The sequence below is a fragment of the Myotis nattereri genome (assembly GCF_964212035.1).
Source record: "Myotis nattereri genome assembly, chromosome: 9".
In the NCBI taxonomy this organism is placed as follows: Eukaryota; Metazoa; Chordata; class Mammalia; order Chiroptera; family Vespertilionidae; genus Myotis; species Myotis nattereri.
In genome coordinates, this window is record NC_138084.1 from 28,306,310 (window position 1) to 28,322,030 (window position 15,721).

A 15,721-nucleotide genomic window follows, 5' to 3' on the forward strand; every position below is an offset into this window, starting at 1 on the left:
GCCCAAGTCAAGATAAACTATTAATGGATATTTTTGTTAAATTTTCACACAAAAAATTTTAAGCATCACTATTAAACAAGCAAAACATCTGAATAACTTAAAAGGCAAAACATTGCCTTATAATCTCAGTATAATTTTCATGTCTTAAAGTGAAATACAAGTAAAATAGCTAGTTTTACAATAACCTTAATTTCAAAATGAGGGTGCAAATACCATCTATTTAAGTTAATTAAATAGCAGGAAGGGTCACAGTAATAAATACATAATTCACACTGCTGAACTCCCTTCAATTGTTTAGGACAGTGTCTGTAGCACCAGAATAGATCGGAGTAATTAATCAGTGTCAAATAGATATAAAATGACTGATGTTGTTGAGCGTGTATACTGTGGTGAGAGCTGCAAAAGACATTCTCTATGGAGCTGAGCTGTACCACCTTGTTTAATCATCGGCAGACGGCTATTAGGATACCACAAAGCAGTGCTGCAGTTCAATCAAGAACAAAATTAATTTCATTTCATGTGGTTTAAATTCAGTGGTTTTTAAAAGTTATTTTCATTCAGAGCAATGACATTTCATTTCCCCAGAAGGAACAAAAAAATTCATTATTGTCACTAGTAAAGCTCAAAGTTAAAAAAATGAAAGAAAAAATAAATGGATTCTCCATTTAAAAACTTACTAGGTATATACAGAGAAAGAGAAATAGCCTGATTTTAATCATATTTCCAAAGCCAAATAACACAAAAATGATCTGGGGTTTTTAAGTAAACACTGCCACATAAGTTTGTAAAATAAAATTGTACATTAGTATTTTTAAAGGAAAAAGAAAAACATATAACCGGACTTTAATCTTAAAGTAAATGTTCTCTAACTCTTTTAAGAGTATTCATTCTTATTCTCACAATGCTGGAAGTGCTCAAATGTTTAGAGCACTTCTTTTGGGATTTTTTTTTAAAATTACATTGTAAATAAAATGACAAACAAAACAAAAACAAATTAGACTCATTATTATACAGTTCCATTTTGCTTTTAGCCAAATGTAGAATCTTAGTCTGGGAAAATATTCACATTGTCTTTTCTTACTTTTTTATTTTTTTTAAATTATAAAACATATTTATTGCTTAGAATGTTTATCTTTTTTTTAAAAAATTGTATTTATTGGGGTGACATTGGTTAAAAAAATTATACAGGTTTCAGGAACACAATTCTGCAATACACCATCTGTATATTATGTGCTACTGCTGATTTTGTGTGGATGCCTTTATCAGATTGAGGAAGTTCTTTTATTTCTAGTTTGCTTTAGTATTTATCATGAATGGAAATTGAATTTTATCAAGTGATTTTTCTAGTCATTGGTGTGATCATGTGTGTTTTTTTTTATTCTGGTAGCTTGTGGATCACATTAAATGACTTAAAAATACTGAATAAGCCTTGCATTCCTGGAATAAACCCCTCATATGGTAATGGCATTGTTCTTCTTATAATACTGCTGGATTCAACTTGCTAGTATTTTGTTGAGGATTTATGCATCTATATTCATAATGGGAATTGGTCTGTAGCTTAATTTTCTTGTACTATCTTTGTCTAGTTTTTATTATCAACATAATACTACTCATAATTTTAGCTCTCTTTATTTGAAAGAGACTATATAGATTTTGGTGTTATTTCTTTTTTAAGTGATTGGGAAAATTTGCAATGAAGCAATTGTGCCTGGAGATTTGTTTTATGGAAAAGTTTTGATGCTGGCTACCTGTTTTTGTAAATAAAATTTAATTGGAACATAGTCGCATCCACTCACTTACCTAATAGTGTTTATCTGCATCTACTAAATTCAACTTATGCATCAACAGTGAAATAAAAACTGTAGAATTTTATGAAATATTTTAAATGTATAGAGAATATAATGACTACCTGGGACCCACTACTTAGCTTTGTCAAATACTAACATTCTCCTACAATTCCTTCAATATTAAAAATAAACAGTTCAGATATCTGGCACTGAACCCCCTCCATAGCCTTCCCTGACCTTCTTTCTGTCTTTCCCCAAAGGTAACCACTACACTGAATTCAGCGGTTATCATTCTTAAGTGTTACTTCTTACCTCTACTATGTGTGTATGTATGTTTTTAAAATTCACATAAATGGTATATCGCAGGAATCATTCTGCCACTATTTTTCTGCAATGTTGCTTTCGATAGACACACATATATGATTTATCTACTATATTTTATTGTATGCAACTACCAAATTTATCTATCTTCTACTGGTGGACATTAAGGTTGCTTCTAATTTTTCACCTCTACAAACCACTGTTGTGAAAGTTCTTGTACACAGATTGTGGGAAAGACTGTCAAAACACATGCCTAGAAAAAAACTGTGGTTGTAGGGATGGATCATGTACTCTTAACTTGATGGTATCAAACTGTTTTCTAAAGTAGTTGTACCAATTAAGACTACCAGCAGCAGAGTATAAGTTATATTTGTCTACATTATTGTCAGCACGTGGTGCTGTTAAATTTTATGTATTTCCCATCATAATGATGAATAAGAAACAGTGTCTTGTCGTTTTAGTTATCTTTTTCCTGAGTTACTAGAGATGTTGGACAACTTTTCACTGAAATTTGTTGTACATTCAGCTTTTCTAAGTTGGGGAAGCTTTCAGAAAACGGAAACAAGAAGACTTATGTAATAAGCTGCTTAAATTAAAAAAAAAAAAAAAAAAAAAAAGGCTTTATAACCAAACTCCAACTTTTGGAGCTAAATGTGTAATATGGAAGAACTATGGGTGCTCATATAAGTAAACGACCAATGAGATATAAAACAAAGGAGGGTAGAAGTGACCAGTCCTTGAATACTGTAGGATTTGAGGAGATAGAGACAATTGAGTGAATTCCAGACAAATATATTTTGAATATGCTACCTACTGAAGAACATTCTCTTCTATTTATACTTTACCTTTATGGTAGTATTACTCTTTAGTCAGTTGGGAAATGAAAATATTATATTTTCTTTTGGTTATATTTGCAACTTAGTAAATACTAGTTATTGTTAAAGAAAAGTTTTCTGAATTCTTCTGTGGTACTCAAAATAATAAGTACATAATATGTGACATACATTTTAACTGGCAGATATTAGATGTAAATATAAGTTTTCTTTTAAATTACTTCTTTAAAAGAAATCTTACCCTTAGCAACAGTATGGATGGACATGCAGAATATTATGCTAAGTGAAATAAGTGAGTAGGAGAAAGATAAATACCATAGATTTCACTTATATGTGGAAGTTAATTAACAAAATAAACAAATAAAACAGAAACAGACTCATAGATATAGAGAGCAGACTGACAGCTGTCAGATGGGAGGCAGGTTGGGTAAAAAAGATGAAGGGATTAAGAAAAAAATAGACAGTAGTGTGGTGATTGCCAGAAGGAAAGGAGGGTGGGGTAGGTAGAAGAGAGTAATGGGGGGGATAAATGGTGACAGAAGGAGACTTGACTCTGGGTGGTGGACACACAATGCAACGTACAGGTGATATATTATAGAATTGTATACTTGAAACCTGTATAACTTTATTAACCTATGTCACCCCAATAAATTCAAAAATTTATGTAGATGGTAAGCTCCAAGAACATCTTATTTTAGCATCTATTATACTATTATACTCCTTCAAATAGAGTGGGCACATAAAAAGTGGTTGTAGAATGAATGAATATTGTATGCTTCAGAATAAATAAGACACTTTAGCCCCTTTACATTTCTCTCTCACCTGCTTTAACTGAAAATGGCTTTTCCAATAGAAATATTGTTTGTTTCCAGTGTGTTTCGGTACTCTGGGGGCCCGTAGAGAACACGACCTGCAATGGTGGAGTTCAAAAGTATCTGATGAAGTACAAGATATTTAATATCATGGTACATTAATCTACTACATCAAATACAAGCTCCAATTGCTTACAATAGCAAAATGCTTATGATCAAACACCTTGGGGCACAAAAATAAAATGCAATGTATTTCACATAATTAATTCTTATGAGACAACTCATAATACTTACCCTGTTTTGGCAATTCCTCTCAAAATATATATCAAAGTAGCCAGCAATTGCCTGTTTTTAAAAATAAATGAAATAAATAAATAAACAAACTAATTACATGACATAATTTACTATTCAGTCTTTTAAAACATGGCAAATAAAAAACCATTTCAAAGACCAGATACCTCTTAAACTTATGGCAGGTCACCATTTTTTCTGGAAAAGATGTTATAAGTAAAAATAAAGTAATATAATTTGGCTTTTCCCCACAGAAACAACACAATAATAAAGGTAACAAGGCTAATCAAATAATCAATATGTTTTAATAGAGAAATGATCATGGTAGACTACTGAAAGGTGAGAGACTATAAGGAGAGAGAGGCTCAGCAGCCTTGTGGGTCCAGACTCTCCTGCTGCCATGCGAGGTAAGGCATCCTGGACCCTGTGGTACTAGTCAGGCCTCCAGACAACGGCAGCAGCTCAAGAGACCCAGGAGGGACCAGCAGAAAAACTAGTAGATAAGTCCAGTCCAAACTGCAGAATCATAAACCATAAATCTAAATGATTGTGACCTCAAAGCATTAAGTTTTTGGGTATTGTGTTACACAGCAATAAAGAACTAAAACATACTTTTATACAAAGACAGCTCATTAAATTTCTTCTGATATTATTATGCATCCAATTTTAAAGCAAACCATTATGAATATTTTTGCAATGAGATTATGGAATATTTAAATATTGCTTTTTTTCTTCTGAAAATAAAATAAAGATCAGTAATAGTACTCAAATAAAACTTATGTTTAAGCAAATCGCCAAAAGAGAAACTCGAAGTAACTCTAAGGGTTACTATGATGTACAAAAAGGTCTCGAAAAGAAACTAACATTCAGATGAATATAGAGTTTTCATTTATTTTGTTTAAACTTTAAATACCATTCCTTTTTCTTTCACTACTGGGACTAGCTTAACTTAACCTATTTTTACAACTGGCATTAAATAAAGCTCTTAAAGTGTTAAAAACAGGACACTGCTGCTTTTGTTGGGAACGTGAAGTTTTATTGATCTGTAGGATTAATATGGATTGAATCCAAACCAAATTCAATATTTAACCTTCAGGTTCATTATACTTTAGATACCAAAAGAAAAATCGAAACACTATTTATAATTCTGTCAAATAGGATTATAAAGCAACGTAGTGTTCAGCTACAGGTTATTACAGAAAACCATGTAGCTAACGAGAACATTTCTAAAATATATAACCTTTTTTCCAGCTGATTTCCTGATACTTCTCCAATGACTAATTTAACTGTCTACTTAAATTTATTCCTATGTCTATCATGTTCACCACTATATTCTTCATGGCCAGTGCAGTGCCTGGCCCATAGAACACAATTCATATTTGCTGAGTGAATGTGCTATGATATACAATTTTATTACAGTACTTATCATCTATATTTTAGTTTAGTTTGCCCTATTAGACTGTAACTTATTTATAAGCAAAGCCTATGAGTAATTTATATTTTTATGCCCTTTACCCAGCACAAATCTGTTATACAGCAGGTTCTTAATAAATTTTAAATTAACTTTTCTTAGTCTTTAGTTTCTTAAATTAACTAGTCTCATTAGATAGTGCACTTTATAAAATGATTGGATAACTACACTTAGATGGACCTAATAATTTTCAACTTTGAAAAAAATGGAGAGCGTAGATCAAATATGAGGAAGAAAGAAAGCAGAGGATACCTAATTCTATGTCTAAAGCTGCACAAGTCTCAGGCTAACCCCCTGAACTACACAGCTCAGGTGAGATCCAAACCAACACAATAGAGGCTGAAAAAATTGAACTAAAACTTAAATCACTGGCACAAGTCCTAGGATTAAACCTTGAATAAACGTGTGTGAAAAAAAAAACCCAAATCAAGTGGAAAAGGCTTAGAGAACTGAACTAAGATTTGAAAAACCTGTACAAATCTAAGACTAATTCCTTACGTGCATATACAGAGAGACCCAAAACAACGTAACATATGCTTAGAGAATGACTAAGATTTGATCCACTCTCTGCACAGACACTATTGACAAAACTTGTGTTTTGACTTGAATTGGTCTGATTGCCTGCAAACACTAAACATGAGCATTATCCAGACAGTTATAACATTATGAGAATCCACATGACAAAGGATGTACAACATCTAATAGAAAACACAGTGAAATGAATCAGAAGATAGGAATTCTCATAGAAAAATAGAAACTATCCCATCTAATAAAAGAGAAACATGGTAATTAGCATACGACCGCTACCCTTCCCATTGGCTAATCAGGGCAATATGCAAATTAACTGCCAGCCAAGATGGCGGCCGGCAGCCAGGCAGCTTGAAACTAACATGAGGCTTGGTTGCTTCAGTGATGGAGGACTCCAACGTTCCCCGCTTGCTGCTGCAGGCCTCTGAGCTGCAACTCTAAGCAACTATGTTATAAATACAGAAGCTAAACAAAACCCCAGAAACCTGCTTTAGTCGCCAGGCTTCAGCCAGCAGGATCACAATATTGTTTCAAATACAGAAGGTAAACGAAGGCCAGAAACCTGCTTTCAGCAGCGGAGGCCTAAGAGCTGGAGCCAAGCCTCAAAGCTAAAGCTGGCCCAGAAAAAAAAAAAAGAAAAAGAAAAAAAGGAGCGGTTGGGAGCTTCAGTCACCCGCCAGCCTGAAAACAGCCCTCAGCCCCTCACTCAGACTGGCCAGGCACCCCAGTGGGGACCCCCACCCTGAAGGGTGTGTGACCAGCTGCAAACAGCCATCATCCCCTCACCCAGGCTGGCCAGGCACCCCAGTGGGGATCCCCACCCTGATCCACGACACCCTTCAGGGCAAACCAGCTGGCACCCACCCGTGCACCAGGCCTCTATCCTATATAGTAAAAGGGTAATATGTCTCCCAGCACCGGGATCAGTGTGACAGGGGGCAGCGCCCAAACCCCCTGATCGGCCCTGCTCTGTGTGTGACGGGGTAGAGCCATAACCTCCCCATCGGCCCTGCCCTGAGTGTGACAGTGGCGGTGCCCCAACCCCCTGATCTGCCCTACTCTGTGAGTGACAGGGGGGAGCTCCTCAACCACCTGATCGGCCCTGCTCTGTGCATGACTGGGGGGAGCTCCCCAACCCCTTGACCAGCCATGCTCTGTGCGTGACAGGGTACGGAGCCCCAACCCCCTGATGGGCCCTGCTCTGTGCGTGACAGGGGGTGGCGCCGCAACCTCCCCATTGACCCTGCCTTGAGTGTGACAGGGGGCCGTGCCCCAACCCCCCAATTGGCCCTACCCTGAGCGTGACTGAGGGTGGCATCGCAACCTCCCAATCCGCCCTGCTCTGTGCATGACAGGGGGCGGCGCCCCAACTCCCCAATCGGCCCTGCTCTGAGCCCGACCAGGGGTTGCACCTAGGGATTGGGCCTGCCCTCTGCCACCCAGGAGCAGGCCTAAGCCAGCAGGTTGTTATCTCCCGAGGGGTCCCAGACTGCGAGAGGGCACAGGCCGGGCTAAGGGACCCCCACTCCCACCCGAGTGCACAAATTTTTGTGCACCGTGCCTCTAGTCTATATATATATAAGGCTAAGCAACTGTCTGACCATCCGACCAGCTGATAGGTATGACGTGCACTGACCACCAGGGGGCAGACGCTCAACACAGGAGGAAGCCTGACTCCTTGCAGGGCTGTGTGATTCCACCTTCGACCATGGGTTATGTTGCTGCTGGGGCACTGTCGGCCCCAAATCTGACTTACTACTGAGCTGCGGTGACTGCAGATGCCCTTCGAGCCACAGCATCACCCCAGGTGCAGCCAACCGGGGAGGGACCATGGGAGATTGGCTCCAGGGTGTGTCTGGCCCGTCTCACCAGGTCCCGCCCTGCTGGCCACCTTCTAATGAATTTCCTTTCAATGTGCACGAGTCTGTGCACCGGGCCACCAGTCCTATATAATAAAAGGCTAATATGCAAATCGTCCCCTCAAGAGTTCGACTGCTTGCTATGATATGCGCTGACCATCAGGGCGTGGCGCGGAATAAAGGAAGGTCCCAGCCAGCAGCCAACCGGCAGCCAGGGGAAGGAAGGTCCCAGCCAGCAGCCGGAAGGCCCCAATTGGCTCTGATTGCCAGCCAGGACTATGGACCCTAGCTGTGTATGAATTTTGTGCACCGGGCCTCTAGTTAAAAAAAAAAGAAACATAAGGAATATTGAAAACTAAAAAATAATGGAAACAAAAGAACTCCCTGGGCTGAATTGCAGAATGGAGATAATAAGGAAAAAAGCAGTGAGTTTTAAGATAGATCAATGGAAATTATTTAATTTTAAAAACAAAGGGGAAAAGTTTGATATAGAATGCACAGAGTTGCAGGGAACTATAAAGCTAACATACATGTAATTGGTGGTCATGATGGAAAAGATAAAAATATTGAAGCAGGAAAAAAAAAAAAACCCTTTACATTTCTATATCCAGAAAAAATATCTTTCAGGAATAAAGGTAAAATAAAGACATTTTCAAGTAAAGGAAACAAAAATAATTCACTGCCAGTGGACTTTTTAAAGGAAGTTCTTCGGGCTGATGGGTTACAATACTAGAAGGAAAACCTGAAACATCAAACATAATACAAGAACAACAACAGTAATAAATAATTGGGTTTTACTTTTCCCTTCACAATACTTATAATTGTGTAAGGCAAAATTACAACATCATCTGGTGGGGTTATCAATTTGCACATGTAATCATAAAGATCAGTGCAGTAGGTGGAAGGGTAGGAGGGAGGAAAAGTGAAATCCCACCAACATATGTAAGTGTTTACCAGTATAAAATCTGGAACTGAAGAAGGCTTTTAAAATGCTACACATAGGCAGACTTAATATAAGGGAAATTTAAAACTTTAGTATCAAAATTGAAAGTCAAGAAATCTGAGAATATTTGTAATATATATAAAACAAAGGGTCACGTGTTCTTTGTAAATTAAACTTCTAAATTAGTAAGAAAACAATATGTCAAAAGAAATTAAGACAAAGGACATTTCTGAAAGGAAAATCAACTGATTAATAAGCATGTGAAAAAAGATGTTTGACCTATTTAGAGAAAAGTGAGTAAATTGAAACAACCATTTCCTTGATCAGAACTTTTTAAAATGATAATAACCACAGTTTAGTGGGAAACATGGCACTCATTGTGGGAAAATAAACTGAAATAACCTTTCTAACGGGAACTTAGCAATACATATTAAAAGATATAACATTTGATCAATAAAAACAAAAAGACAAAACATCTGTATTAGAAAGAAGTCATACATGAAATAGTACAAATGATATAATTCCATTTATAGACAGAATATTCAAAAACAGCAAAACTTATGGTATTGTAAGTCAGTATATTAGTTACCCTTATATAGGGATAGAAACTGAAAGGGGTTACATGGTGGGCTCTTGGTTTGCTATTAATATTCTTAAGCTGAGTTGAGTACGTGGTGAATATTCTTCTTTGGGCAATTTTATCACACTACACTTATGATTTCTGCATGTTTTATGTTTTCTAAGTGCCATGTTTACATAATGTATATATTCAATGACCCAGGAATTCTAAAATGTATTCTATGGAAATTATTAAGTATGCCTGCAAAGATTTAGCCATAAGATGTCAATTTTAGCTCAAATTTTCAACAATAGGTGACCAGTTAATAAATCATAATATCTCTATACAATGAAATGCCATTTGGCCATCAAAAGTAATCCTATAGATAAATATTTATTAATTTGGATAAATAGTCACAATATACTATTTTATAGTTCCATTGGAAATGCATCATAACATCTTCAGCTCCTCATGCAGTTCCCTCCTAATGATGTTTGGTTGAGGGTAATGTTAAGATCAGTTCCCCAGCACACATTAAGCAGAAACACGAGGAACATTAGGAAGAAATTCACCAGAGATTAAAAATTATGTGCAACCCTGGCCAGTGTGGCTCAGTTAGTTGGAGCCTTGCCCCATGCACCAGAAGGTTATAGGTTTGATTCCAGGTCAGGACACACATTTAGGGTGTGCATTCCATCCCGGTGGGGCACGTAAGGAAGGTAACCAATCAATGTGTCTCTTTCACATCTATGTTTATCTCTCTATCTCTCTCTCCCCTTTCTCCCTCTCTGGTATCAATTAAAAAATAATAATAATAAATAAATAAATAAAAAGGTATGTGCAGATAATCTTCTTGTCGACTAACATTCATATAACTGAGACAGTGAAAGACTCTTACTCTGAAAAACCAAAGGGAATTTCCGGTTTAAAAAATTGGTAATTACCCTCAAACACAAGCAAGACCTAGAATGCTACTCAAAGAAAACAGTTTTTAAAATATATATATTTTTTGCTGCATAAGTCTTCTTTAATAATTAAAATAGAAATTAGGAGAGAAAAAAAACCTTAACCTTGAAACATAGTTATATAAACCAATTGAACTATGACTAGTGTTTTTATTTCTGCAAAGCCATTATAACCAAATATGTCAGTTGATTTGGGAACAAAACTATTTTGCTTCAGAATATGAATATGCCACCTTTCTGTACTTATAGTTTCACTACCTTATTATCATCATGCCAGGGTATCTCTAGATCTTTTAAATGTTAATTCCAATAAACTTATCCTTTCTCTGTGGGTGTCATTCAACTATAAGAAAAAACAAACAAACAACAAGCATAGGAAATTGAAAATGAAGACTCATAGACAATGGTAATAAATAACTGCAGCACAGCTTGACATGTGCTTGAAAAAGATCAGATATGTTAGAAGACCTGACCACAGAATAAATTCCTCTTTGTTCCACATACATATCTTGTCAGGGGCAAAAGGAACATCTGAGGGGAAAAAAGCATTAAAATCAAATATCTCTAAGAGCTGGGTTAATCTGCAAAGACAAGGTCACAATTAAATAAAGTTTCACTGAATTATACAACAGTCAGAAAAAACTTAGTTATAAAGCCCTTAGATTGAGAGAAGGGAAAATAAGAACAATACTGATGATGATGGAAAAAAATAAAAAACAGAATGAAAGGAAAACACATGCGTACAGTAAATTTCTTGAACAGCTTGATCATACTTGTAATTTGTTGAAAATCCTCCATAATTACTTTGAAGTACATAGGAAAATAAGACATGTAACTTTATTGTGCATCTTAAATATTCCTAACCATCAGAATACAGTTTCAGAATGATCGGTTCGTCTCTTTGTGCACTGCACAAAAAGGGAAAAAAAAAAAAATTCACAGCATTTGTAAATCGAATCATTTAAAAATCTGTTTTAAATCACAATTTGCTTGTTTATCCAACACATATAAAGGTAGATGCAGCTCGTTTTAAGAACAATGCTCATTTGAAGAACAATTATTTGAAAAAAAAAATGAATTACTTTCTCATGTATTTTGGTGCAATGAGTATTTCTTTAAAGAGAACGTATTGTGTATGTGTGTGTAACAGGATGGCAGCCAATGAAATAAGATCAGACTAGACCTTATGAGAAAGAAGGAAATTAAAAATTATCATTATCACTATCACCTGCAGGGAGTAATTTATCATTTCTGTTCTTCATTGGTATCATGTTCCAACAGCGTGTGGTTACAGCAGATACAATTAGGCAGCTGTCCACAGAAGTAGGAGGATAATGTGCTTTTGATGGAGTTTATCCAAGCATGGAGACAGAGTGCTTGTAATCCATGCAGCAGAATCACTATAACAAAAATACAATTCATTTTTTGTGGAAGTATTTCTTTCAGAATCTTAAAATGGAATTCAAAAGCCAACTGCTAGGTCTAAAGCAAGTAAAGAAAGAGTAAGAAGATAATGCAAAAAATGATTACTATAGCTTATATCTCTGTATATAAACCAACCAAATGAAACTACAAACAAAAGACATACAAGCTACTGCAAAAAAACATGAATTCTGCTAGTGATGACTGGCATTAAAACTAAGAAAGCATAATCAACAAATATGAAAATTATATATTAGAATTTTCTCCCAATATTAATTATACCTTAAATTATGAACTCTTTCTTCTTCAATTAATTTTCTATTTTATCCCAAGAGAAAATTTGCATCTTTTCTTTCTTTCATAATTCCTCTAGGGAACAATACACATTAAGTGCCATATACTTCTCAAGGGATATTGCCAAATTGAGTACTTTAGAAACAGACCTAGCAATATGGGAAGTAGCAAAACAGACAATATGTCTAAAATTTCTTAAAGGTACTTTTACTGAAAAACTCAATGTAATTAATTTTTATCTACTTGAAATATTCCCAGATTATAAATAAATTTTAACATTTATTTGGATCACTCCCTTGTAATTTCAAAATTGCTTATTATAGTGATTTTAGGAAGCAGAAGGAATCACCTCTTTAGAGCCTAAAGCAGTACTTTAATCCTAACATTTCATAAATTGATACCTTACATGCCCTAACTACTCTACATTTCTTCCTAGCTATAAGCACAAGATATTGTTTTATACATTTTATATTCATTGATATTTACCAATATTTTCTCTTTTAAATATAGCTGTGAAACCAACACCCAGATCAAGAAATAGAATCTTCAGCACCCTAGTAATCCCCCTTATGTACTTAGCTAATCCTAGGAACCTTAACCCCCGCAAGGCATCTACTATCCTGATTTTTTCTTTCAGCTTTACTGAGATATAATAGACAACATTGTGTAAATTTAAGGTGTGTAATGTGTTGATCTGATACACTTACATATTGCAAAGTGATTATTATCACAGTGTTAGCTGACACCACCATCAGAATCAGACAATGATCAATTTTTTTGGAAGTGAGGACATTTAAATCCATTCTCTTAGCAACTTTTAAGTATATAATATAGTATTATTAACTATAATCACAGTATACCCTAAATCCCCAGAACTTATTCAACCTATAACTTGAAGTTTGTACCCTTTGATCAATGTCTCCTCATTTCCCTCAGCCACTGGTAACTACCTTTCTACTCTCGGTTTCTGTAAGTTTGGCTTTTGTAAAAGATTCCACAAATAAATGATATCATATGGTATTTGTCTTTCTTTGTCTGACTTATTTCATTCAGCATAATACCTTCAAGGTCCATCCTTGTTGTCACAAAAGCAGGATTTCCTTCTTTTTATGGCTGAATATTCCATTCCATCTATATGCCACATCTTTATCCACTCATCTGTTTGACACTTAGGTTGTCTCCACATCGTGGCTACAATGAACATGGGAGTGAAGACATCTCTTCAAGATCTTATTTTAATTTCCTTTGGATATATACCCAGAGTGGGACTGCAGGATCATATGATAATTCTATCTTTAATTTTTTGAGGAACCTCCATACTCTTTTCCATAGTGGTTGCACCAGTTTACATTCCCAAAACAATGCACAAGGGTTCCCTTTTCTCCACATTCTCACCAACACTTATGTTATCTCACTACTATCCTGACTTCTAAGAGCACAGATTAATTTTCGCTATTGTATGCTTCAACTGAACAGTTATTTTCACTGTTTAGGTAGAATACCCAGGCATCTGCTTAGGCAGTGAGGATATGGAGGTGACCATAGACATGATGAGACTGCCCTGAAGAGCCTATAGGAATCCACAGCTGAACACAAGACACTGAACAAAAAACATTATAAGTATGGTGGGTGGTATTACAGGGAGTGCAGCAACATTTAATAGATGTATTAGAATCTACTCTGTGGGATTAGAGAAGGCTGCCTAGGGGAAGTAACATTTAAACTGACATATAACAACTAAGAGGGAAATAGTTTAGAGAATGGGGAAGTGTTATAGACAGAAGACCTTAGGGAGGAAAAAAACAGCACAGTGAAGAATTTGGCTCCTGTAGTGGTGGACTACATAAAATATAATGACCCTTTTGCTGAGAGCAACTATAAGAACTGAAAAAATATAAAATACTATGTGCTTGAAGGCATCAGAGAGATAAATTAAAACATTACCAAGGTAAGACTCAGCAAAGAAAGAAATAAAAAAGAAAAAAATGAGACACATTCAGGACTGCTTTTGCCTTACAGGCATTTGCCAGTTCAGAGGAAGCAGCTAAAAGACTACCTGTGCAACCCTTTTGACAGCATCACATGGGTAGGAATACAAAAATGGGGCCCTCATATTCTCAGTTTGGCCCATCCCATATCCATGGGGTTGGATGCTGAATAAAAGAATGAGAGTGAGAAGAGAAAAGAAAATCAGACTGCACACTATGGTGCAGACTTTGGGGAGAGGTAGGACATATCAGTTGTTAAAGAAAAGAGCATTCTGTAATAGTTATGTCATTGTCATAGTAACCTACAAATTAAAAATGTGACTCTGCAAAACTGTAGGCAGAAAGTGATTTTGCTTTGAGAAACAGCTGATTTGCATAAATGCAGCATTCTGAAAGAAGATCTCATTTTTCCACTACATTAGGATATTCAAGTATACGAAATAGGTCAAAGAGTTTTCACTGCATACCTTTGCCTATAAAAAAAAAACTAGTCAGTTCAATCCTGATGGAGTAAGTAAATTCATCTATGAAATCACACAATACTAAATCCTCAAAAGCAAATGCATGTTAAAAATAAACTTGAACAAACAATTCTTTCTTTAAGGCAAGACAGGAAAGCGAATGGTACATTAATTAGATCATTTTATGAGCATTTTGTATGTGCCAGGTATAGTGGTAAATGCTTTTACATATTATCTCATTTAGCACTCAAAATAATACCAAGGAAGTAGGTACTGGTGTCATTATCTCCACTTTTCACATAAAAAATTTGAAGTCCTGAGAAATCAAACACCTCTTCTAAAGTCATATTGGTAAACTGAGCCCATCAGAGCTAAAGCTTTTAATCACAGTGCTATATTATCACTGTTTAAACTCTCCTCTTTGATTTTAATCACTTTCAGAAAACTCCCTTATATTTCTAAATTAGTCCTTTTCTCATTCAGTCTTCTAGAAAAGCAAAAAATTGACTGGTTTTGGTAAATATTAAGTTATGAGACAACTGGTATATATAATACAGTTTATTTTTCCAATTATTGACTCACTTTCCCATGAGGACTAGTCCTTCCTGTGAAAATATATATATATATCAGACATCTGGAAACATAGGTACTTTAGGATTTTTAGAAAATCTGGATGGCAATATTTACGATGGTTTGTACCAGAGCATTAAATCAAAGGAAATCTGAACTAGGAAGATTACTTCCTTATAGGTCATTACACTAGGGAAAGTGCCTGAATCAAAGAGGAAAATATCTGGTCAAACTCACATTTATTATCACAACCTAATAATTCTAATTGACAGTCTCTGAGATAAGTCTAGGGAGAACTCCCCTGTCATCTCTAATCAAGAGTCCACTCTTATTGATTATTTGATAAATAAACCATTCTTATGCTTATTGCTATGCTTGAGATAAGTATTTCAGTCCTGTTTGAGTGTGATTATTTCTCTCCTAAATATTTTGACCCTTGACATTCTGATTTCAAGTATAACCCTATACATATCTATAATTAAAATATGGTTATAATGTAGCTTAAGAATTTCAACATTCCACTAAGATTATATTTTAGAAAAATTTGATATTCAAGTCCTTTTTAAATATAACTCAATCAGTGTTAATGAATCAATGTTAATGAATTTTTTAAAACG

At 35.5% G+C, this 15,721-nt stretch overlaps 1 protein-coding gene across 1 annotated transcript in view; it reads right to left on the bottom strand.

The window, feature by feature from the left end:
* PRMT3 (protein arginine methyltransferase 3) overlaps window positions 1-15,721 on the bottom strand; it is a 98,996-nt gene that overhangs the window by 9,218 nt on the left and 74,057 nt on the right. Inside the window, exons 14-15 of the mRNA XM_081098635.1 lie at window positions 4,048-4,098; window positions 3,764-3,851 (exon numbers count right to left, since the gene is read on the bottom strand). Of these exons, the coding sequence (XP_080954761.1) occupies window positions 3,764-3,851; window positions 4,048-4,098 (139 nt within the window). The remainder of the gene's footprint in view (window positions 1-3,763; window positions 3,852-4,047; window positions 4,099-15,721) is intronic.